The sequence below is a fragment of the Bos grunniens genome, chromosome 12 (assembly GCF_055505025.1).
Source record: "Bos grunniens cultivar Pamir isolate PY7600 chromosome 12, Bosgru_T2T1.0, whole genome shotgun sequence".
NCBI classification, from domain to species: domain Eukaryota; kingdom Metazoa; phylum Chordata; class Mammalia; order Artiodactyla; family Bovidae; genus Bos; species Bos grunniens.
This window is the reverse complement of record NC_141176.1, coordinates 48,797,345-48,824,090: the sequence shown is the minus strand read 5'-3', so window position 1 is coordinate 48,824,090 and position 26,746 is coordinate 48,797,345. Positions and strand designations below refer to the sequence as shown.

Sequence of the window (26,746 nt, the reverse complement as noted above, 5' to 3'; positions counted from 1 at the left end):
GGATCCCTTTGGGTACCACTGATAGGAGGCTCTGGGAAGAGACCAAAGACCAAATTCCTCCCCAATTACAGAACCTTTTCAAGGAAAAGTGACTGGTGACTGGAACATGTGAACCTCAGAGAAGAGGGAGATTCATTCATAGGCATTCCTGGTAGCAACATACCAGAGATCAAGACAGCCCAGTCCAGTAACTACCCTGGACAGGAATCTGGCTCCAGCACCCACCTCTGGGAGCTTCATGTGTAACAGATCCCATGGGGCCATGTAAATAGTGCTCCCATCTCAGATACATTAAGGTAACCACACTGTGTGAACTGTTTCCCAGCTGAGGTAGCAAATTTATTTAAATTGGCATTCTTTGCCATATATTGAGTCATGTTAGTATAGCAGATTGTTTGAAGCTTTCTTTACAGAGACTTTCATGATTTTGATCATTGAGGTGGGGCATCTTTGTGTGTGTGATGATGTTATAGCACAAGATGCTGCTTGAATTCAGAAAAGCTTTATAGAGTCTGCAGTTTAGTCTTGCTCATCTACCACGTTAATACGTTTGCTATTTCTAAGGTAATTCAGCGCAGTGTGCAAACTGCCCCTTCCCATCTTTCTTCCCTGTTCCCAGCCCTTCTTCCTTTTCTTCTTAATTCCAGATCTTTCCCTCTTCACTGATCCTGAGCTCTCCCAGGAGAAGTTTTCATCTATTTCTTAGACACTCATTTTGTTGTTGTTTTGTTTTCTTGGCCACACTACACGGTATGTGAGATACTTAGTTCCCTGACCAGGTATCAAACCCGTGGCTCCTGCAGTGAAAGCACAGTCTCAACCCCTGAACCACCAGGGAAGTTATCAGGCACTATTTTTTAATCAATTTTCTTTCTTGTTTTTGGATCTGAAAAATTAAGCCATTTAATATTTAAGTTAGTTTTTTATTGGAGTACAGTTGATTTACAAAGTGTTAGTTTCAGGTATACAGCAAAGTGATTCACTTATACATACACACATATCTATTTTTTCCAGATTCTTTTCCCTTATAGGTTATTATAAAATATTGAGTAGAATTCCCTTGCTACACAGTAGGTCCTTGTTGGTTATCTGTTTTATATATGGTAGTGTGTATTCAATTTTCTTATGAAGGCCAAGAATGAGTATAGACATAAAAGTTGAATAAGCATATTTCATCCTATCAGTAGATAATGAACACAAATCATAGGAGTAAGTATGATCAGGTTGTATTACTGACATTTTATGGGAGCATTTCAGTTATAAGAGAAAAAAAAAAGGATGACCTTTCATCAGTGAATCCTCATATATTTTGAGTTATTCCTATTTTCCTTGAACTTTCTGAGATAACTATTAGCTCCATTTTCACCAGACATCCTCTATTTCAATTATCCAAGTGGTGAACAGTGAAAGAGAAGAAAGGGTTTAATGAGATGCTATGAAAGGATTTTAATGTGATAGCATTGTAGGATTGAATCTTGAAGGTTTTAATATATATTGTAAAAGTGGGGGAAATGTGACGTATGCATTGTAATTCAAAGCAATATAAACCTCTAATGCTGAAGCAGAATTAATCAGCGTGGCTTATTAATAAGATGAAATCATTGACTCCTAGGGTCCAAATGGACCTTCGATGTCATGGAGTTTAGTTCATTTCCACATTAGAGGAATCCCTTGGGTGTCATCTCTCACGGAGAACCAGTCCCTACTATGCAGTTTTCTGCACACTTAACAGACCTTTTCTTTCATTTGATCCGCACAACACCTGGTCTCATTGTCTCCTTGGTAATGAGTGGCTCCCGGTCGAGTATTATTTCCTACCTCTCCTTAAATTCATCGAGTAACAGAGAGCTTTTGCTTCTGCAAGACAAGTTGGATGATGTTTCCGAGGGCAGAGTCCTTGTCTCTGACAGCCCTGAACTGTCTGCTACGCTTTGTTTGGCTACTTTATAGCTCCAGCCATCACACTAATTTTCACTTCTGGGCGCTGGTGCTCCTCTCAACACTGCCATGAACCACTGGCATCTTGATTTCTCCAAATCAGACACCCTCAATTCTCTCAGCCACTTTTTTCTAAGTATACTCTGACATATCATTGTGTTTTCTAAAGTTTTCACCCCCCTAGTTGATGTAAGAGCTCTTGTTAATGGACATCTCTTAATAGATGCGAAGATAGAGTTAAGGCTTTCAGTTGTCTTTCTCTGTTAGGTCATCTATGTCAAAAACTGCTGAAATCCTGATCTTTCCCTCCCTTGTAACAATAACATTTCTTTTAAACCAAAGCATGCGGTGGTGTATTTGTCGTTGAACCTGTCAAATGATGGCTGCCTTGAGAGGGGCGGGTTTTCCCTCACTGAGGTGTTTGCCCCAGGCTGGATAATCTCTTGTGGGAGATACAGGACAATTATTGCTGTGGGAGCTGCACATACCCTTTCAAACCTTAGAAAAACTTATACTGTATATACTACATCCATTTGATTGATGCGAGCTCATTATTCTAATAAATCGAAAAGACTTTAGAACCCCTTCCTGCCCACCTTGCTTTTAGTATTTTAGGTTTCTTCTTCAGCTTCTCCATTTTTTTCAAGTACTGAATGGAACAGGTTCAGGAAAAAGGACTCAGATGTGGTCCTGGAGACTTCCATCCAAGTGGGTCTCAATTCATAAACTTACAGCTAAGAATCCACCTACTTGTCCTACCTCCGATCCATGTTTCTTGATCTCAAAGCTCCACCCAAAAGTCCTTGGGAAATTTCTGCCCCAAACCCAGATATGACATATTCATCCATCCACTTAGCAGAGAAATACTTATACTGGGCAAGACAGAAGCTCCTAAACCACCAGTCAAATAACAGTACTTTTAAAAAGAAAGAATGAAACTTGGTTGCTTTGCTGCCACCAGTTCAAAGTGAGCCCATACTGGTTTCTGATTTATAATTACGTGCAAGATTTCATAACTTTGTGCTCAAAATGAAATGAACACTAGTTCTGTAGGGATTCAGGTTGGCTTGCTTTGCTTTTAGCAAATATCCTCTTAGCCTTACCTTTGCTTCAGGCATATTGAGTAAGGTATTTGTGTGTGACCAGTAATAATGAATGTGAAGTATGGGATTATAACAGATGACTTATGAGAACTACACACGCAATGGGAGGTGAGCAAGGGGCAACAAGACACTACCTTTGAGAAAGTCACGTTAATTCTGCCTGTAACTTGATCTTTTGTGCTTTCTTAGTAAATGATCAGTCATCTGTTTAGGACATAGATATAAAGTAAATTAAACATATCTATAGGAGTGTGAAAGAGGTTCATTTTCTACATACTCATAAAGAATTTAGAATAAAGCAAGAAATGCTGGAGTACCTTCTTAAAATGAAAAATAACTTAGTCTAATGAATGTGCATTTTAGATAATAGCATAGAAGTTTGGCCAAATATTTTAAATGCCTACTAACATTTCCCTGTGGCAAATTGTTTAAGGCATATTCAGTAGAAGGAAAAAATATATTTTGACCATCACATTTACCCTACCGTCAGCAAGTATAATAATTATTCCTATTCACTAGTCTGAATTGTATGTCTCCTCTGCATGAAGCCATGTACAGTGTATTTAAATGAATCGCACTGTGTTGAAATTAAAGGTCGTTTAAATCTGTATGATACGTAACTATTATGTACAATGAATTTCTCTGATTTTAAGAATTTTACTGCTTATCAAATGATCTAAATATGAATTTTAGGAGATAATGGTTTTACAAATTTGATATTACATATATATATAACTCTCTTTATTTTCCAAAAATGTGTGCCATCGTGTTTTCTGTAAATAAAATGCAGTACAAGGAAGTAACACTCAGGCACCACTGATTCGTACAGCCACTAGATGGCGCACAGCAACCAGATGTTGGGTCTGGCTTAAGAGGGTCCAGAAATCAGCTGGAACCCTCTAGTGGTACATTTGAAAGGATATGATTGTCCCTGTTCTGCTAAATACTATTATTTAATGATGAACAAGGAAATGGCAAGATAAAGATTTAAAACTAGGGTTTTTTTTTAAATAAGTATTAATCATTTCAACATGTAAGAATATTTAGTTTCAAATGAATCATAATTTGAAATTTTCAACTTGGTATCCTGTTCTCTAATAAATTTTTGAGGCTTGTTTAGCCAGTCTTGCCTCATAGTTATTTGAATTCATATGAACACTCTACACCTAAATGTTAAAAAGTAGTGAACATAAGGCAGTCACATTTCTTATCTATCTGACTGTAGCAAAAGTAATTTGTATCTAAATTTTACACATCAAGGAAGGTAACTCATATGAATACTTTAAAAATACTAACCAATTTTTACTTAAAAGTCCCTCATTATTTATTTCATTATGTCCTTTCTTACCTTTACAAATGAAGGAAATGTTGTATTATTTAGCTCTTCCCTTGAGGAATAAAGCCTTTGTAAGTAATATCATGTGCTGTAATTTCATGTCATGGGGTTGCAAAGAGTCAGACACGACTAAGCGACTTGCACTTACTTTCACTTTCACTTTTTTTCAATGACCGGTGCATTGGCTCCCCAGATGGCGCCAGTAGTAAAGAACCCACCTGCTAATGCAGGAGACATAAGAGACACAGGTTCAGTCCCTGGGTGTGGAAGATCCCCTGGAGGAGGGCATGGCAACCCACTCCAGTATGCTTGCCTGGAGAATCCCCATGGACAGAGGAGCCTGGTGGGCTACAGTCCATAGGGTCGCAAAGAGTGGGACACTTAGCGACTTAGCACACACAATGCCTGCACATGTAGTATACTGCAGATGGATAGTGCATATAGATAATGGAGAACAGGGGAGCCTGGTGTGTTGCAGTCAGTGGGGTCGCCAAGAGTCACATACGACTTAGCGACTGAACAACAGCAACAAAAATGGCTGCACACACATGCATACACTGTGATCTGAAATGCTCGTAGATTCCTTGCTTTTTCACCTTTTATCTGCCGCGCCCCTTCTCATTGCTATTCCTCTGTTTCTTGCTTCCAATTCGGCATCTCATTTTACTGGATGAGATTTTGAAATGACTTGATAAAATCCTACACAGAAAATCACGAGCCGTGTGCCAGCAGTGCATCTTGCTGGCCTTTGTTCACTAGTCTTGGGGTTGCTAGGTCTTACCTTCAGGCAGTGGGGTGCTGCTTGTATGCTCACATCCATCTTCATTATTTAAATAACTCATTCCATGTAAAGCTCCACTTCAGACCCTCTGTCTAGATTCATTGTTAGATAAAGCATAAGGCTTAATGATGCCAAGATAATGAATCACTTAAGGACAGACTGACATTTTTCAAGAAAAAAATCCTCTGCGAATAAGTTGTTTGCACATCTTAGCCAAAGAGCTTGCAAGTATGCACCGTATTGGTAACTGCAAAGAAATAGGAAACTATCATAGAAATAGCACTAAATTTGAAGTCAATAAACAGAAGTTTATCTCTGGCCCCTAACTGGTTGGTGAGCTTAGACAAGCTACTTAACTCAGTGAATCGCAGGTTTTCTATTTTTTTTAACTGTGAATATAAATATAGCAAGTTGTGGCCTAATTACCCTGTGTGTGCATGGTAAGTCACTTCAGTCGTGTCTGACTCTTTGTGACCCCGTGGACTGTAGCCTATCAGGCTTCTCTGTCCGTAGTCTTTCCCAGGCAAGAGTACTGGAGTGGGTTGCTATGCCCTCCTCCAGGGGATCTTCCTGACCCAGGAATTGAACCTGCATCTGTTTCGTTTTCTGCAGTGGCAGGTGGGTTCTTTACCACCAGTGCCACTGCATGCCCAGTCAGTGCAGTGACGGTGAAAGTCGCTAAGTCATGTCTGACTCTTTGTGACCCCATGGACTGTGGCCTTCCAGGCTCTTCTGTCCATGGAATTCTCCAGGCCAGAATACTGGAGTAGGTAGCCGTTCCCTTCTCCAGGGGCTCTTTCCAACCCAGGGACCGAACCCAAGTCTTTCATGTTGCAGGCAGCTTCTTTACCATCTGAGCCACCAGGGAAGCCCCAGTAAATGCAGGGACTAACACATTATAGGGACCCAGTCATTATTTGTTGAATTGAAATTATGTGTCTTATACTGATACGGATATATGTTATTAATGTGAGCAATAGGTTCAAGGCAAAAAATGTGCAGATAATTTAGTGTATTCTTATCGCAATCAACTGTTTGCTCCAGACTCTACTAATTTAAAATGTATATAATGCAGAAAAAATGGGGGTAAAACTAACAAACGAACCAGTCTCCGAACATGCTCGACTGTACGGAGCTCACTGCACATTCTAGCCCTCTTCCTGAAATGGCCTGCCTGGGTGCCTCCATTTTTTTCTTCTCGAGTTGGTAAACCTCTGTTTATTTTTGGAAACTGCCTCAGTGTCTCCTTGTCTGTTAAACTCTCTGACCACCCTCCTTCGCTCGGCACTTCACTCATAGAATTCCATCGTCTCTAATCCTGGAGCACTTGGATGTGTCCCTGTCACAGCAGCGCAGTGGGCAGAGAGGGGCCATGTGGGAAAAAGTGGAGCAGTCGAGAGAGCAGGGCGTGGCATCTGCTTGGACATGAGGGCAGGGTTGAGGGAGACTTTGAGGACATCTGGGGTGCATGGTTAGCAGGAAGGAATGCTGAAAGCAGACACGGAGACCAGTGGTGAGAGAGAGCCAATATCTCCTAAGGACCTGCTGGGTCAGGCTCAGAGCTCTGCTATTTCTTTCCATAATTTAATCGCATCTGTAAGGCCTTGGAAAGGTTAGAGCAGCAGTCCCCAACCTTTGGGACACTGGGGACCGGTTTTGTGGAAGACAATTTTTCCACGGACCGGGGAAGGGGGGGTTGGTTTCGGGATGATTCAAGCCCATTGCATTTATTATGCACTTTATTTCTGTTGATATTACATCAGCTTCACTTCAGATCATCAGGCACAAGATCCTAAAGGTTGGGGAATCCTGGGTTAAGGTGCTCTTTGCTGTCATGGAGTAGACAAGGAGGTGAGCTGAAAGGCAGACTTTGGTTTCTCTAAAACCTGTTATTCTAGTTTTATAGAACCAGTTTTTTCTAGTTTGTTGTGTTTTCATTATACCTATCTGCAACAGGTTTGCTAATAACCTACCAGTCTCCCAGCGGGGCCACACTCCATGCAGGTCTAGCCAGTGGCCCCTACCTGTTTAGAGTTGGTCATTAAGGTACTTGGAAGTATTAAGATAGCTGCTGCTGCTGCTACTGCTAAGTCGCTTCAGTCGTGTCTGACTCTGTGCTACCCCATAGAGGGTAGCCTACCAGGCTCCCTGGTCCCTGGGATTCTCCAGGCAAGAACAATGGAGTGGGTTGCCATTTCCTTCTCCAATGCATGAAAGCGAAAAGTGAAAGTGAAGTCGCTCAGTCGTGTCCGACTCCTAGCGACCCGATGGACTGCAGCCCACCAGGCTCCTCCGTCAGTGGGATTTTCCAGGCAAGAGTACTGGAGTGGGGTGCCATTGCCTTCTCCGATTAAGGGGATGTTAAATGGCCAGTTTTTAACATTTCTATTTATTTATTTACGGCCACGCTGTGTCTGCGTTGCTAACATGTGCTTCTCTAGTTGCAGTCCTCAGGCTTCTCATCATGGTAGCTTCTCTTGTTGCGGAGCATGGGCTCTAGAGCACCCCGGCTCCATAGTTGTGGGGCGCGGGCTTAGTTGCCCCACAGCGTGTAGAATCCTCCTGTATCAGGGATCGAACCCATGTCCTTTGCATTGGCACATGGATTCTTAACTACTGTACCACTGGGGAAGTCCTGAAATGGTCTATTTTTAAAGTTTTTCATCATTAATGTGAACTGGTCTTGTTTTTTTGCCAAGCTTCACAGCTTGCAGGATCTTAGTTCCCTGACAAAGGATTGAAACCCAAGCCCCCTACAGTGGAAGCATGTTCTAACCACTGGACTACCAGGGAATTTCCAGTCTGTCTTTAGCATCAACTAACATTTCTGAAGTTGTTAGAAAGCCCGTGAGAAGACAAGGACCAACAGCATTAATAATTAAATGAAAAGAGCAATTCTTGAGTGATTGCTCTGCACATAGCTCTCTGAATAGTAATGGGTACCCCTTAAAGATGAAGACAGCACGGGGTTTGAAATCTTGTAATGGTGCCATATCTGCAGAGATCTGGATCAGTAACATAAATATTATAAAAATATTTGCTTGTTTTCACGTATGAAGGAGTTATTTTAATCTGTTCTAGAGAGTTACTACTTATAAACACATTGAAAATAGAATCTGTTACTGCTTCCACTTTTTCCCCATCTGTTTGCCATGAGGTGATGGGATCGGATACCATGATCGTGCTGTTTAGTCACTCAGTGGTGTCCAACTCCTGCAACCCCATGGACTGTAGCCCGCCAGGCTCCTCGGTCCATAGGATTTCCCAGGCAACAATGCTGGAGTGGGTTGCCATTTTCTCTTCCCAGGGTATCTTCCCAACCCAGGGATCGAAACCACGTCTCCTGCATTGCAAGCAGATTCTTTACCACTGAGCCACCTTGCCATGATTTTAGTTTTTTAATGTTGAGTTTTAAGCCAGCTTTTTCATTCTCCTCGTCCACCCTCATCAAGAGGCTCTTCAGTTCCTCTTCACTTTCTGAAGTTAGAGTGGTGTCAGGGAACACTTGATGGGAAAGCCCTGAGCCAGCTTATGCAGGTTGCTGTAGCAGCACTGAAGGAGTCTTTGGTCCCAACTGCAAGGCTGCGGCAACCATCACCTACCCATGGGAACCTGCAGGAAAGGGCCAGCTCTAAAAAGGAAGCTGAAAAATCAGATCAGTAACAAAAGGTTTTGAAAGTATTTACTTACTTTTATTTATGAAGGAGTTATTTTAATCTGTTCGAAAGCTACTACCTAGAAACACAGTGAACCTAAGATTTACAGTTGTCTGAATATAAGTATGAATGCTGTTCACATTTGATTCAATTTTGATTTTAAACTGTTACCTTATTTAAAAACTAAAGTCATCTCTTTCATATATTTAGAAAAGTAAAGACTTCTAAGACAGTCTATCAATTATTACCTCAGTTGAATAAACTGCTTGCTAAGTGAGTTGATTTTTTGTTTTTGTTAGCGCACAGATCATCAGTGACAATGAAAAGTTAAAAATACTGTAGGATCTTATCACCATGCTCCTCATTTTCCTTCCTCTGCTTTTGGGTTTATTTTGTCCATTCAGCTATCAAAACTGTGTTATACGGAGTAGGGTAATAATATCCCCAGTCCTTGTTCTTTCTCATGTCCTGCTGAGTAACTAGATTATGCCTCCTGGCTTAATTTTGCTGAATGATAAAATTAACTACTACTAATAGAACATGTGTGGCTTTAGTGGAACTATTAAGGAACTGTATTTTTGTAGAAAATATAGTTACCATTAAAGAGTTTATTAAAATATTATTTATGTATAAGGCTTACGATAAATTCAGTAAAAACCCTTCATCACTAAGAATAAAAAGAATTATAAGGTAAATACATTGCTTAAAGATTAAAATAAATGATGCTCATTTGAAAAAAAAATAGACTCAATCACAGATCATGTTACTAATTTTAACACCACATACCATGTTACTAAATTTTAAAAATGAGATATTTATTTGTAGACTCAACCTTTAAATGACACTTACTGCAAATAAAGTCTGTTATTTTCCCTTTCAAAAACATATAGTCTAGGGACTTCCCTGGTGGTCCAGTGACTAGGAATCCACCTTGCAACACAGTGGACACAGATTCAGTCCCTGGTCAGGGAACTAAGATCTCACAGGCTAAGGGGCAATCAAGTCCGCTTGCTACAAACTACGGAGCCTGTGCATTACAACTCAGATCTGTCACAGCCACATAAATAAGTAAATATTTAAAAAACAAACAAAATATATATTCTACTTAATTGGAATGGGAAAGGGTTGTAGAAGGGGTAGAGTGCAATCAGTAAGCTCTTTGTTTCACAAAGTGGATTGCTCTTCTATTGACTCTTCTATGTTAAACTTCAAGAGAACAGGAGGCATTTGAGTTCAAGCTGTTTCATTCATTTGATCAACAAGCATCTGTTCGCACAGAGCAGAATAGTATAGAAAAGGCACCCTCAGCACTGCACTACTGAGCATGATGGACAAGTGGGAAAGCTGTTGTTACTATGGGATGGGGTGTGAGGAGGGTTTAATTACAGGCGTGCCCAGGGTGCCAAGGAGCGGAGTGATCACACTGTTTCGGAAAGTTTTCCTTACAATACAGACAATAAACTGGAGGGAGCAAGACACAAGACAGGGAAACAGCCAGTAGAAGTTAGTACTCATGAAAAGTTGTGCATGCATGTTCAGTCATGTCTAACTCTTTGTAACCCCTTGGACCACGAGGCTCCTCTGTCCATGGGATTCTCCAGGCAAGAATACTGGAGTAAGTTGCCGTGCCCTCCTCCAGAGGATCTTCCCAACTTCAAAGCCTGAATCTCAATGAACATTTATGTGACAGGTAAAGGAAGGTGTCTGAGAAGAAGCTGAGGAAAAGACTACCAGGAACGGGAAGATCAGTACTCTAACTACCTGGAAATATGGGCTTCCCAGGTGACGCTAGTGGTAATGAACCCGCTTATCAATGCAGGAGACTTAAGAGACATGGGTTCGATCCCTGGGTTGGGAAGATCCCCTGGAGGAGGTCCTGGCATACTCACTCACTATTCTTGCCTGGAGAATCCCATGAATAGAGGAGCTTGACTGGCTGTGGTCCAAATGATCGCAAAGGGTCGGACAGACATAGCACCTGGAAATATAAACTCAGAACAGCCAAATAAAGAATCACCCTTAGACCTTGAACTGTTGCTTTCACTGAAGTACATGTTTATTATAGGATATTTTTCACTTCCCTTGTATTTTATTTCTAGCTGCAGGGGGCTAGGCTCCTGTGGGTTAACGTATTGTCTCTCCTATCAGTAGAAATTCATATTCTCTCAGTCTGCTTGGCCAGGTCTGACTGGATATTCTGGTTTATGAAAGCAGCGATTTAAGATTGAGAAGCATTATAGGAAAATGGTTAAGACTGTGACCTTGGGTGTCAGATCCTGGGTTCCAGTCCCACCTCCACCTGCTACATACTAACTCTGGGTGAAGTGGGGTTGCTTATAGCAACTTCATGAGGAAGTTAAGAGTCAACATTAAATGAATTCAGATCCATACAGCTCTTAGGACCAAGTGGGATATGTGGAAAATACTATCTACTGTAGCAAAGATTATACTTATCAAAGAAATTCATTATAGAATTGTATGGAAAAGAAAGAAGAGGCCCACTTGTTTACACATAATGAAACAGAAAGTCAATTAATTCAGTCCAGACAGTTCTTGGGGAGGATGCTAAAATACTAATCACTTGTCTGAATTGACAAGACCAAATGAATCAAAAAAATTATAGAATAATTTGGTCTGTGTGGCCTATAAAGAAGTTTTATACTTACTAGGAAAAACCAGTATCAGGATTGGCATCCATTTACCTGCAGATCTTAATTCCTTCCTGAAAAATAACAAATGACATTTATTTTTAGCTTCATGTTATTTTTATTTCTTGGCAGAAACAGAAAAACCTTGAATTTCATAACTGTAGAATTCAGGATCCTTTACTGAGCACCTCTCGTTTGCTGGGCACATGGCACGTATATTTCTAAGTTTCACAACTGGATAAGTATTCCCATTTTATAGACCAGCAAGCTGGGATTGGGTCCGGATGGAGTTTCAGAAAGCTTTACTCTCTAGCCTGAGATCCAGTCACAGATTGGCGACTGAGCCTTATTGGACCATGCATTCCGCTTGCCCATGCGTTCCAAGTGTTACTCACTCAGTCATGTCCAACTCTTTGTGACCCCGTGGACTGTTGCCCGCCAGGTTCCTCTGTCCATGGAATTCTCCGGCAAGAATACTGGAATGGGTAGACATTCCCTTCTCCGGAGTATCTTCCTGACCCAGGGATTGAACCCCGGTCTCCTGCATTGCAGGCAGATTCTTTACCATCTGAGCCACTAGGGAAGCCCATGCATTTAAAGCCCGTGCTATTTTCTGCCTCTTTAACACCAGCAAGAAGGCAGGTGCCTCGTCTACCCCTGGACAAGCCAAGGGCCTGTAACCTCAGCTCTAGGTTTCTGTTTCCTCATTTTCAAAGTCCCTGATTTCCTTCCAGATCTAAGATTCTGTGAACTCTTATGAACTAATGTGACAGAAACCAGAAGACAAGATAGGAATCTTGATTCTGGTGTTTTTTCCCCTCATATGCAAATACCATTCCTCAAGTGAAACCGATTGTCACAGCAAGTATGTTGAGTCTTGAGTGCGATGAAGCTCATTTGTCAGTGTCTGGGGCCCCCCCTGACTTTACACAAGTTAAAGAGGGACACATTTCAGAAGTACACTTCGGCACTGAAGAACATGCCTGTGTTTCCTGTTGGAGAAGGTGGTTTGTTTTGTTTTGTTTTGTTGGTTGCTTGAGAAAATAATAGAGAAAAGCTGATGTGAGGACATGGGCGTTTTGTTTCACCGGGAGCTTTGGCAAACTGCACATTCCTTTTCTGGTGTTGCTCACACGTCATTTTAATATGAAAAGGCACCTGTCTTTTGTCTCAGGACACATTTACCTTTCAGCATTTCAGATGGTGAAACGGGAGGTACCCGAAAAAGTTATTTTTGTTTCATGGGTTTTGGGAATCCATTCAATACCTGGTGTTTTCTTTAGACTTTATTATGCCTTCTGCTGGGTAAATGTCATGGAAATGCATTGAGTGACTCTTAAGCCTTTTTTTAACCAAAATTGAAAGAGACAGCAGTTCTCATAATAAGTCAGTTTGTTCACTGTTTGAAGAAAAAAAACCCTGATGAGAGTTCTCATTTTCCCAGGATACTTAATTAGAATATTATTTAAATAATGCTTGTGAATATATACGTGTATAAACACACACACACACACAGAGGCCATTGTGGATATAAAAATTGTATTAACTTGAACCCCCAATGTGGAATTAAGAGTGTTTTCAAACAGAAATTAACAGACCCTCTTTTTGGGTATGTTCTCTTTTTAATCTTTTCAGGACCCTTTAAAGAAATTGGAGGGCTTGTTATTAGTTTTGGTTAACATTTTCCTTTTTCAGAGATTTTCATAGTTTAGATCAGTTTTTACAAAGAACTGAAAGAGGACAGGTTATGCTGAAAAATGGTCAAAAGGTAGAAATGGCTTATGAATTGGTCATGGGACTTAGGGACCTTCACTTCAGAATCGAAAGCCTAAAATAACTGCACCCCAGGGTAAGCGTAGTGTTACCCATCTTCTTTCTTTGATTTTTCTTAGACATTAGCAACTTGATGTCTGGACTTAAAAAAAAAAAAATCAGTAAGACTTATTGATGAAGACATATAATACACCATTTCCTATCATTTTATTACTCCATAGGATTAATACAGGCAATAAAAATCAAAGGTGATCTGATGGTGGAAGCAAAACTTCTGATTATTTTGAAAAAATACTTAAATACATTTTCAAAGACTTTGCTCCTGAGAATTTTAAGTATATTTGTGAGTTAGACAAAAAAAAAAAAAAAGATGGGCATGCTATTTTATTTTTAGCCTATTTCTAGGAAAAACAGTTTTGAATAACACATTTGCAGAATTCTGATTCAGATGAGTTTAAGGACAATTCACCATTCTTGAAGAAACTGCTAGAAATTCTGTTTACTGTCACCACCATTCAGACTGCTGCAGAGCAGCTGTGCATCAGAGAAGCACAGATCCTGGGAGATAGATGTCCAACTCCTATTATTGTCCAAATCAACCCTTTCCATAGGAAACTATACATGGAAAATTCATCTCCTCTTCTGTCCCCACCACATTAGAGTGAGTGTTCTATTTTCTGGTAAGATTTAAAAGAAAGAAGGGCAGATGGATGAAGGATTCTCTCCATTATATCTTTTCAGGACTCATTTATACATATTACAGTATATCTTACAAACTTATTATCATCTTAATTAGTTTACTCACATTGTGAAGTTAGTTTCTCTTATTGTAATTTATTTATAAGATTGTACTGCTTAAATTGCTTCAACACACAAGCGTACACTATAACATCCAGTTTCAATACAAGGTCGTAGTCCCTATGCATTGTTTTTGTATCCATTTTTAAAACTTAACTAGTCCTGAGAGAGCATTGATTGATCTTTATTTTTTAATGAAATGCTGGGCACTCAGCAGATACAACAGAAACCTAGGTCAGTCTTGAGCAAGGAGCAGAAGCCTGCTCTCTACCTGGTCTGAGCAGCCGTCTTGTTCCCTTCTCCCCCAGACCTCAGCCTCTAGTTGTGAAGAAAGATGTGAAGATCTTATTTTCTTTTTCTCCCCTCTTCTTTTTTCTAAGTATGGAGATAGAATACCCAAACTCTTGTTTTATTAATGAGGAAATGGGTATAAGAAATACTGTACAACAAATATTTCTGAATACTAAAAAGAAAATATACATTTTTGTAAGGAAAGTTTCAAGGAAAACTCATCTATTGCTCACGTAATTGTTTACTGTTTTCTGATACAGGTTCTCCCTGACCCTCCCCACCCCAGATGAGGATATTTACATTATTTTTTTTATGCATTCATTCACCACTTTATATTCTTCTCAGTGGTAAAGAATCCACCTGCCAATGTAGGAGATGCAGGTTTGATCCCTGGGTCAGGAAGATCCCCTGGAGGAAATGGCAGCCCACTCCAGTATTCTTGTTTGAAAATTCCATGGACAGAGGAGCCTGCCGGGCTGTAGTCTGTGGGGTTACAAAGAGTGGGACATGACCCATCTGAGCATGTGTGCATTAACCACTTATCCCCTAATAACTTATAAGCTTACATATTATTTTCATTGGTTTTATTCATGAAGTAGGGTTATATCTGCCTCTTAAATATTTTGGTGAGCTTGTCTTTCATGACCATTATTGTACCTGATTCCACCTCACAGAATACTTCCCAGATTTTGCACTAAGTCTCCTGCTCCATATTTGTGGGCCCACAGAAATCCTTGCGATAGTTGTTTTCTCTGCTTATCCTTTAAAATGTCCACCTGAGAAATGATGCCAAACATCTGAGCTCCTGTTTTCTGATCCTTCCTCACGTGTGTCCTCCTTTCCATTCTCAGTAGAATTATAGTTGGTCATCTTGCATGGTGGTCATGGTGGCACAGCTGTATTGAAAGGTGATGGAGTTGGGTGAGGCTCCATCACTGTAGAATCAGTGCTGTTTGGTTACCAGGTAAAACATACAGAGATGTTCCTGACCCCACTCATCCTCATAAGGAAGATTTACTCATTAGTGTGCTTTTATAATGAGCAGACGAGATCCTGAAGACTTTTAAAACCCTGATGGAATTGGGTGAGGCTTTTTAGAGAATCACTCATTTCGTGAACCAGAACCTTCAGTTTAAAGCAATGGACATGACATGTCACGTGTGTTCATTACTGAGAGGACTATTAGAATTTTAGTCAAGGATCCTGAGTTAAGAGTAAGTGATTATTTTATCACCAAAATATTCCCTCACTTACCCATCCCAGACTAGCAATGTATGTTATATAACCTGATAAAGTTAACATAATCAGAAAGCCTGCCCCAAGCTGAGGTACCCTTCACTTACATCAAGGGTCAGCAAACTTCCTGTAGTAAACCTTTTAGATATTGCAGGTCATACCTTCTTATTGCAATACTCAATTTCACTGTCACTGAAAAACAGCCATAAACAATATGCAAACAAATGAGTGAGATGGTGTTCCAATAAAAACTTATTCATGGATGCTAAAACTTGAGTCTCATATGATTTTCACATGCCATGAAATAGCCCTCTTTGGTGGGTTTTTTTTTTTTTTTTTTTCAATGATGTAAAAGTGTGAAAATTGTTCTTAGCTTGCAAGTTGCACGAAACAGGCCGCCAACTGGATTTGGCCTGGGGGCCACATTTTCCCACACCTCCTATAGATTTTCAAGTGGAAAGGGCACAAGTACCATTATTAAACAGTCAAATTAAAAGTAAGAGTATGTCTGTTATAATCTGGGGAAGAAACTGGAGAAAATAGGTGCCTAAATTTGGTGTTCAAGGAAATACAGAGAGTCCCCAAGACAACAGACTGTCCCCATGATGGCCATGCCAGCCTCTAGCATCCTTCTTGCTCTGAAACAGAAGCCTGTCTCCTTCTATTACCTCTCCTTACTTCCAGGCCCATCCCAGGTCTGGGGCCCCTTCCTCTCACTTTAACTGCAATGGCAAGATGAGAGTATGGCAGCTTTTCTAACCCTGGTCATATTCATACTGCACTTTCCCAGCAAGATAGAAACACATGTCCTCTCAGCACACAACTGAGCAGTGCTTTTCCTCAATTAAAATCTTTTATTCTTTTTTTCTTAGACCTGTACTCATTGTAGCTGGTTCCATACACAACAAGAGATATCTAGGAGATGCCTGTTGGTGACAATGTCTTAGTGCCCCAAAAATGAATGTGCTTTTGAAGATACAATTTTTATCAAGCTCAGCTTAGTAGAACCTATGTTCATGATGTAAACTTCAAAAGCATGTAGTGATGACACGTCAGTAAAAGTATTTTAGCAGTTACCATGGATATACTGTATGTGCGTGCATGCTTAGTCATATCCAACTCTTTCCGACCCTATGGACTGTAGCCCACCAGGCTTCTCTGTCCCTGGGATTTCCTAGGCAGGAGCCCTGGAGTGGGTTGCCATTGTCTCCTCCAGGGGATCTTCCTGATCCAGGGATCAAACCCACATCTCCTGCATCACAGATGGATTCTGTATCACTGAGCCACTTGGGAAGCCTGGATATACTGTATAGTGGACTGCCGATCTTCTTAAATTATGGGTTTTGCTGACTCTTTTTTAAAAAAATTTCTGTTAAATTCTGATCAGTCAATACCTGTCTGTGCAGATTTTTGTCTCTAGAGAACATCCAGAATGAGTCAGAAGTGAGGTTTTGGATTAAGCTGGTCATTAGGCATCTACTTGACAGGAGCCCTTCCAGAGTAACCTGGAGCTTTCTGTGGGTCACAGTTAGTGCACCAGTATTTCTAGAGTTAACTGAGCTGTACTATTCATGCGGTTCTGTGAAAGTGCCACTTGATCCCAAAAGGACCTATATAGTTAACATTCATTTAACAGTTGAACAAAAACTGCTGAGTCTGGTTCAGTCCAGTTTTCCCACGTAGGCATGACTTGTACATCTCATTTACAGGGCTTAGTGGTTGCCTGTGTACACACCTCTGTGTGAGCATGTCTGTGTTTGTATTGCAGTTTTATTAATTTATTCAAACACTCTTTAACACATACTCTAAGCTCTGAGGATACAGAAATAGATGTGATTCTTAATCTCTATGTTCAGAAACTGGTAAAGGGGAAAAGCATCTAGACAAAATCTGTATGATATATTGTGATAGGTGACAATAGAAATAGGAGTTGAATAATTGGAAAGTATCTAAGAAGGTAGAATCAGCATTGTCTGAGGATGTGACAAAGTTTCGATGGGAAAAAGAATTTGGAGCATAGTGAAAAACACTGAGTTTGGAACCAAACACATCTGTTTACTGGCTTCAGGCAAGTTATTTCACTACATTCATCCTCAGTTTTATCACCTGTGAAATGGATTTAACAAAACTCACTTTGCAACTCTGTATGTTTGTGTGCTTAGTCACTAAAGTCATGTTGGACTCTTTTGTGATCCTGTGGACTGTAGCCTGCCAGGCTCCTCTGTCCCTGGGATTCTCCAGAAAAGGAGACTGGAGTGGGTTGCCATGCCCTCTTTGAGGAGATTGCAGCTCTGTATCTTGGGGTCTAAAAGTCATGTGGCTCAGTTGTATAAAGAATCTGCCTACCAAAGCAGGAGACGCCAGAGACATGGGGTTCAATCCCTGGGTCAGGAAGATCCTCTGGAGAAGGAAATGGCAGCCCAGTCCAGTATTCTTGCCTGGGAAATCGCATGGACAGAGGAACCTCGTGGGCTATAGTCCATGGGATTGCAAAGAACTGGACGTGACTGAGCACACACACATGTTGGGGTCAGCCAATAGCTCTGCTCCTGCCTGAGGCCTTTTCACCAGACTCCATGTGGGGCCAAGCAGTGTGTGGTTAACTATTGGATGGAGGGGGCAGAAGAGAGATCAGTTCTTGTGGGGTTACCTGAGGACAGGGCTTCCATTCTGAATGAGAGCCAGGAAAAAGCACACCTGGGTCAGCTATTGTCTCTCTCCCCCAGGAACCCATTTGGACAGCGGATAGCGTATCTCTTCCCAACAAAGCCTTTGCATATTTTACTGTCTTTACAAGTTGACTGAGGGATGTGGTCAAATTACATACTTCTTCGGACTGTTTTTTGCTGTGGGTTTCAACACTCAGACCAACCTGATGATTCCTCAGGACTTGGCCTAATTCTTAAGTCCCTGAAGAAGATATTTAAACTTCACACTACTAAGATATCTAGGATTCTTTCCCAGGAGACAAACAGTTGTTTATTTGTTATTTAACCTCTAAGTCATGCCCAACTCTTTGTGACCCCATGGACAACAGTAGTTTATACATAATATAAATGATAACTTTATAAATAATAAGTACCTAATTTCTGGGGGTGGTAGAGTGCTTTACCTTTTGATGAAATTTTGTGTGGCTGATAAAAGGACAGTGTACCCTAAAACAGCCTTTAAGTATCTAAGTGATGCACGTTTGAGAGCAGTATTGCAACAAAGCATACAAATCATTACCCTTTATAATTCTTTGTGAGTTTCAATCCTTTGGCCACATCAGCCTAGGTAGAGCTCTCTCACATGCCTTTCTAGTCTACCCATGGTGATTATACACCAGAGTTATCAGTTTATGCCTCCTGATAGTTTGACTGCAAAGTAACTTACCCATAATTGAAGATGCAAGTGTTAAGTAACCTCCCCACTGTCACCGCAAAGAGAGATTAGATCGAAACCCCCATCTGTGCGCCCCAAGGCCTGCTGGCAAGGGTGGCTAGGTTTCTTGACAAAGGACCACCAAACGGAAAATCCACTGAGAACAGTCGTGTCCCCAGATAATCACATTGGCTAGATTGTTCAGGGGAAATGATGGAGCACGGCGTTATGTCCCTTTGTCTCTTCTAGGAGAGAAACCCTACAAGTGTACCTGGGAAGGCTGCACCTGGAAGTTCGCGCGCTCGGATGAACTGACGAGGCATTACCGCAAACACACGGGAGTGAAGCCATTCAAGTGCGCAGACTGTGACCGCAGCTTCTCCCGGTCAGACCACTTGGCACTGCACCGCCGGAGGCATATGCTGGTGTGAGGAAGGCTGCTTGTCCAGCTGAGCGTAAGAGCTGGATCTCTTAGCGGCACCCCATTCAGCAGGGCTGGATCCCCTTCACAGTGTTAACACAAAAGGGCATCACCATCCCACGATGTCTGAAAGCAGAGCAGGAAAAAGAAGTGGTAACACTTCTCCTTTCGGTCTGAAGGTAACCCCCCCGTCACGACTACACAAGAAACGACTTCACGCTGGCCTGGGAGATCGGTGACACAGATGCTGAAGAGACAGGCATTGTTTTCCGTGCTGTGTCCTCTGCCATTTCAAGATGTTTGTAGTTTGTACATTTTCTGAGCTGTCAGACGTTTTGTTATTGATACTTTTAAAGGTCGTCTACCACAAATTGATGGCTAGAGCAAGACCTTGTAAATTTGGATTATTCTCCCATCATCCCACCCCTGATCCCCTTTTTACAAGTAAGATATTAATAGAACCCACATCCAATCTGTTACCAGCAAGCAGCCTGAAAGTAGAAAAGAAGAAACTGTTGGAGAGGTTCCATTACCTGAAAAGAAAGGAGCGCTCAGGCAGCCCTTTTGCAATAGTGATGGTGACCACTAGATATCACTGCGACTTGTCATTATGCCATGCCCTGGAGAAAACCAACATTGATTCTTTTCATCTGTTTGTTGTTGATTGTTTTTGTTTTGTTCTGCTTCTGTTTTGTTCATCTGTTTGAGCAGAGGGGCAGCGACATTTCAGTTGGAGTCTAGTCCTGGTGTCTGCCCTGGCGTGGATGGGCACAGAGTCGTTCTGTAGTTGAATAGGAAGAGCCTGTCTAAAAAAACTACTGCCCCACTTCAAATTGCAGTGTTCTGTCAGCTAGGCATCATCTCTTCCTGCCCCTAGTATTTGATTACAAGGAATCGGGGGAAAAAAAACTTTCTTAGACACACTGGCACCAAGGTAAGAGGTGGGGCGGCCCAGGCAAAGTCAGTGAACATGAAAAAATCAGACAAAGCAGAGATGGAAATAATGCGCCTCTTGAGGAGAAAAGCAATAACGAATAAAAGGACTTTCCTACAATCACTTCACTGAGGACTCACGTTACCAATTTTCATACTTACTAAAGGGATTGTAAAAACACCCCAGCATTTTAGAGGTCTTGGCTACATTTACAGCACTGAGGTAATCTTTCTGCTGTTTGTTGTCCTGCTTGGTTGAGTACCACAATTAAAGATTATGCTCCCCCTTTTCTTGTTTGAAAACAGTCATTTGGTGACTAGAGAGGCCACGGAGGCATAGCTGGGAATTAACTGTTGGGTGAATGGGTCAGTTCTCCTTGGAACTGAGTCAGTGGGAAGGGAATGCTCCCCAAGGAAAGCCTGACATGGTGCTAGTTTCCACCCTTGGAGAGCCAAGGATAAATGACTCTCCAATAGGTTCTTCTCTATAGATTTCATTTTCTAAACTATATTAGGACCCAATACAACGGCATCTGCAGGGATGAACTCACTCATCCTGTGCTGAGGGTGAGAGGAAATTATAGTCCCGTAAACCCCTTGAGTTATGAGCCTTTTTTGCAACTAGCGAAGTCTATAGTAAACAAAGCAATACATCACCAATGAGCATTCTTTCAGAAAAATTACCATATTTTTTCCCCCACTAAAAGCTGAATTTTTTCAGCTTTCTGTAGCCAAGGGGCTTGGTAAGGTTTTATTGTCATTGCTGTTATTGTTAAGATTTTTTTTATAGCTTAGATATAAGAAGTTGCCAGCATAGACCTTTGCATTATATTTTAATTACAAACACTTGATTTGGGAAATTGCACAAATTGTCCTCACAATATTACTAGCTCATTTTTAAAGATTTGAACATTCTGAAATAATTTCTGGTTCTAGAAATGTCCTCTTTAGGATTATCTTCTAATTCAGATAATCTTAATTCTGATGAAGCAAAAAACTAGAAACATTGGAACAAGGATAACTTGTGTTGGATGGCATTAAAAGGAATGTTTTTAATGTTCAAGCAAGAGCATAATGATTTTCAGGTCAAATTCTGTCTTCAAAAATACATGCTCTATATTTTCTGCCAGGTCTGAAAAATTCATCAGGCAATTTCCCTCCAACAAGGGCTGCAGTTCTATGGATAAATAGCTTCTGTAGCTACACAGTGTACTGCCCACGAAGCACTGGGTTTATGGCTTTTTGTTTTTTTTCTTTTACACCAACTGGAAAGTTTTACCTGTACTGTAAGCAACTCATGCATTTCATTGCCTGTGACCATTTTGAATAGAAAGGCCAGTGTTGGTTACTGGTCAGTGGCAAAGAACACAGAGCATGGTGAACACAGCTGTGAAGCCCTCTACTAGTCCTAGAATTTAGTTGACAGGTAATAGGTGAATCACTTAGGTGAACGGCAGACGATTTAATTCTGCTTTCTCTCATAAGAAGGGCCAGTCCTTTTCTCTGCTGAGAGATCCTGAGAGTGTTACAGGTAGAAATGGTTTTTAGAATTCATAGAACTGACAGGCAGTAGGAGCTTCCTCAGTGACAGCTTGATTTAAATTTAGCACAGAATGAGATGAGCTGCTCCCCTCTAATAGCATAGGAAAAATTAAGGGACGTGAGCTTGTCTGCTTGCCTTCTGAAGGTGGGAACCCAACTGAGACAATAAGTTTACTGATAAAACCTGTCAGCATTATGCCATTTCCCCCTTTTGATGTATTGATACTTCTAAGGAGGGAATCCAAGCACAAGTAGTGAATGAGTTGCTGATCTGGTCCCAGACTGAAACTTACCTGAGGCTTGTCTTGAAGCATAGCAAATAATCCTTGGTGAATTTTCTACAAGTGTTTTCCCCATAGAAAGGAAGGTGGTTTGGAAGAGAAGGAATTACATTTTTAAGTAAGAATATCTTCAGGCACGGAAAAGCCTCCTGCGTCTCATCTGATGTCTGTTCTAGCCTGTTTTAAAAAGCACAGTAGATGATTAACAGCAAAAAAGGAGTAAAATCCAAAGAATTTCTCAGTTGTACCCTAACAGGATGCATTCTGTGGTGTTAAATTTGAAGTCGTTCAGTTTGCAGCTGGGCATATGTGTATGTTTGGGAATTTAGACACAGGTAGCTATAATGGCTTTGGAAGCTACAGTTGACCTGACTGTCTCTTTGCATTGTAGAGATTGAGTTCAAGGAAGTTAATGTTATTTGAAAAGTTAAGAAGTTCAGACATTGAAGTTTTAATAGATCCCCTCCTCATATTCTGATCTTAGATTGTTTGTGTAAAGATTCACACTTCCCCATCTTAGTTCCAGCCCCATCCCATCAACTGCATGTGGACTTTGAGAAGCCTGCTTGATAACTTGTCTTAAGTTTTATTAAGGCATTTAGAGTAAAATTTCTAATGGCTTTACCATAAAATTACACTGTTGCCTGAAATTACTTTTATGGAACACTATGGGACATTTATTTTCAAAGGCAGTTGAATAACAGTAACACAAACCACATTTTTTATTGCAAAAAAAAAAAAAGAGCACTTTTTGTTCACTTTAAAGTTTAAGTGGAAAATAGAGGAACTTCAGGTGAAAAAAACTTGCAAAATACTACAGTGTTTACAGATGCCAGTTCTAGATGATTAAAAAGGCCATTCTCATTATGGTTGAAATTTGGATCAGCTTCTACAAAGATTGTATTCATTTTTATGCAGTTGTTTTAACTTCAAATTGCTATTTGTGTTTTCAACATAAATACAATTCTGCACTTTGAAATCAGTTCATTAAAGTGATAACATATATATGGATAAAGATGCAGTATTCCTTACTCTGTACTTTATTTATTATACTTACCAAAGTTGCAATTGAGTAAATCTGGTGAGGTGAGGCCTTCAAATGTATTAATACGCCTTTGTTATATTGTTATGACTGCTTAGAAGTGTAGCCATGATGTTGTTAATAAAGGTGTCTTAATGTTTATAGTGAGGAATGACAGAATTTCAGCAGTGCTAAGAATACCAGCGTTCGTGATATGTTGAGTTACAGTCTTTGTAAAGGATTGAGCGTGAGATAACTCATGTGAATCTTAGTAGGCCCAGGAAGCCTTAATATTCATAGTCCATAATCCAGTCTCAGATTTTACTCCTTACTGTTTAAGCGTGTAAATTTAGGAGGTAAATGTATTCTACAATTTCATTGATCATCTCTCTTCCTTCAACTTTTCTGAGGTAGTGCATTTCACACACACAAAAGATGTTTCCATTTGATTTGGTTTGGTTTAGAAAAGGGGTTTGGTAAGCCATGTCTTCCATATCACATTTCTCCGTATCCCCACAATGCCTTCCACTTACGTGTACGGGCAGCCCCAACACATGCACACCTGTATACACACTTGGATATGCAGCAGCCAGTGGACTAATAAATATCAGCAAAGAACTTTTTTAAAAAGAATGAATTTGTAATAATCCATGCTGTCTAGAAATGTAAGTTATTTACCTTATTAGGGAATCAGCTTATAATGCTATATATGACTTTGCCTGCATTTTATAGTTAAGAAGTGTACATAAAAATTTTAAATGCTATATTTTCACAGTTTCATTATAGAATAATGTCTGTTTAGCAATCCATGTCCATTGGTACTTTAAATATGCTAAATACTGTGCAATTGCAATAGAAATTCAGATTTTCATAAGAAAATGAAATAGGATACTGCATCTTAAAAAAATAGAGTGAAGATATTTTACTGTATTAGTAACATATGTGATAGTGGAAAAAAGTATTTTCAAACTCACAAATTTTACAGAGGTTGTAAATAGTTTGATGAAGTATGTTGGGAAAAAGAGCTTCTAGTTTTCATCACAATAAAAAAGAAAAAAAACTTGTTCAGATATGCCTTGTGTATCTTACACACAATTAGTGATATTGCCGTGGGGACTCTGTTCTGCCTTGTCAGGGCATAGCCCTTGTGCTCCCTAACAAAATGGAGTGGCCACTTGTCTCAGTTTAGCCAGGATGGTTTAGAATGCAGTGAAGTCATTTTAAGTTGCAGCACAGTGATTCCAGATGCATGCTCTTTGCCTGTAAAGAGGAAAACAGCAGCACAGGATTTCCTTGTGTTAAAAAAGCATCTAGCAGTTGTTTTTTTTTTCTCAGTTACCTTCCTCCTCGATGCAGTAATTCTTGATCAAAACAAATGCACACCCTCTGCAGGTGTTTCTGTTTGTTAAATCCCAGAGAGAGTACTTTTAGCAGTAGCTGCCTGTTGACAAGATGAATTCTATGGATATGGTCACATGTGAAATGATTCTGTCCTGGCAATAGGAATAAACTAATGCCCATTTTCAGAAATGAATTAAAAGCTGAAAGTGCCTGTCAATAAATTTTATGACCAATGAGATATTCCTGTACTTTTACACAGCAATAATTCTTTTTCAACCTGGGTTTTTCCCCCACCTTTGGGAAACACGCACACAGAGAAAATATATGCACACAATAAATTGAATCTGTTCATATACACCCTCAAAAATTGTTTGGTGTGTTCTAAATATATTTCATCTTGCTTATGTTAGCATTTCTTAATCTTTCTTACAGAGTATACGAACACCTGTCTAAACTTATTATCTACAGTATACATCCTGGCACGTGACATTTATAATTTTGAGATGAAAACTTCACTGTGATTTGTCCGAAACTTATGAAGCACTTCTTTGTAGTCCAAAAAGTTTTGCTCAGTTAACAAAAGCCAGTTTATTAAGAGCAAAACACTATAGACATTTGTTCCTTTTCCTTTATTTTATCCACTAATATCAAATGCACAAACCTATACCTTTCTTCATTTCCCTTCCCCCTAATATTTCCTGTTGTCATCTAAGAACCATTTTGGAGTGAATATTAACACAATTGTTTCTCCCCAAATGTCCACTGAAGTAAAACTGACATGTAGTAAGCCTAGCCTTGACCGAGGTTTACAGTTAGTCCTGGAAATGACCAGATTTACATTCAGAACAGCACAATGTGTTCCTACCATTATTTTACTGCTAAATGTAAAGTCGTGAATAGGACTATACAGCATATTATATGAAGAGACAAGAGCCCTGGAAATTCTCCAGTCCCATCATTTCAGAGCACAAATCCATCCAAACAAGCTATCAAGGGGTATCAGTAAAATTATACTCTTTCAGAGCCAAACATTTGGTAAGAGCAATTTTTAAAGTATAACTGTGATTAAACACTCAGGCTTTAGACAGTGAAGACTACCATGATGGACAGTGTTCTCCGGAACCAGACCACAGGATTATTAAACCATCTCCTGTTTCCCCCTCTACGTTTCAGAACAAAAAACAAAGAAGTATGCTAGATGAGGGTATAAAGTAATGATCAAAGTGTCAGAGTAACACTGCTGCGTTCCTTAATCGTACTGAAGGCAAGTTTTTTGACTGGGCTGTTTTCTGCAAGTTGTCTGAAAGTACTAAAAGAACTTGAAAGGTCAGAAGTTCAGCAAATCATGAAAATGCTAGCTGTTCTTTAGTAAATCCTTACTATATGCCAAGCAGTATACTGGGTAATTTTTAGACATAGCACCTCTCGTGTACAACAGTTCTAGATTTCATGGATGGGAAACCAAGGCACAGAGAGGGTGGCTGAGTTGTCTGCAAACAGAAATCAGAGTAGGAGTGGAAGTTTACCTCTCTCAGGCTCCAAAGCCTGTATTCTCCCTGAGGCACTGCCCCACCTGTGTTCCCAAGAGCCAGCTTTCCATACTAACCCTTAAGTAGTTTTATTAGAGATGTGTAGTCATCAGATTTTCCAAACAGGATATAAGGACATGATTTGACAGTGGTACATAACATTTAAAATCAGTCTTCTGAAAATTCACACCTGGAGAATCATTATAAACAAACACCAACTGGCTATCTCCCTGGACTTCTCACCTGCCTCTGAAATGTTCAACCTGGAGATCCAGAATCATTTAAACACTTGGTGGCTCAGACGGTAAGGCGTCTGCCTACAATGCAGGAGACCTGGGTTTTATCCTTGGGTCGGGAAGATTCCCTGGAGAAGGAAATGGCAACCCACTCCAGTACTCTTGCCTAGAAAATCCCATGGATGGAGGAGCTTGGTGCAGGCTACTGTCCATGGGGTCACAAAGAGTCGGGTATGACTGAGCGACTTCACTTCACTTCACTACCTGATGGCATTTTAGAGCAGATGTTCTTGATTCTACGTATTTCTTTATAGGTGGAATAAAGGGTTTTCCACTTGTGTAGACCTTCCAGAGTGTGTTTAATTTGCAGTTGAAAGTTACCTCCATGGAACTAGTTGTTGATAACAAGAGTTGACTTTTGGCGGTTGTAAATGGGCTGGCATCATCATTCAGATGATGAGCGAGAAGGGAGGCCGGAAAATTCCTTTTCATATTTCTCACCTAACAGTACCACCTTGT

At 40.3% G+C, this 26,746-nt stretch overlaps 1 protein-coding gene across 31 annotated transcripts in view; it reads left to right on the top strand.

The window, feature by feature from the left end:
* KLF12 (KLF transcription factor 12) overlaps positions 1-24,829 on the top strand; it is a 527,876-nt gene extending 503,047 nt beyond the window's left edge. For 20 of the 31 annotated variants that reach the window (XR_015137627.1, XR_015137625.1, XR_015137624.1 and 17 more), the window contains one exon: positions 19,173-24,189. Coding sequence is in view for 27 of the 31 variants with exons in the window: in XM_086328550.1 (XP_086184676.1) it covers positions 19,173-19,354 (182 nt within the window). In the remaining 4 variants the exon portion in view is untranslated. Of the gene's footprint in view, positions 1-19,172 lie in introns of all 31 variants that reach the window. The other 11 variants (XM_086328563.1, XM_086328560.1, XM_086328569.1 and 8 more) reach the window with 1 other exon arrangement.
* Positions 24,830-26,746: the final 1,917 nt, after the last annotated feature.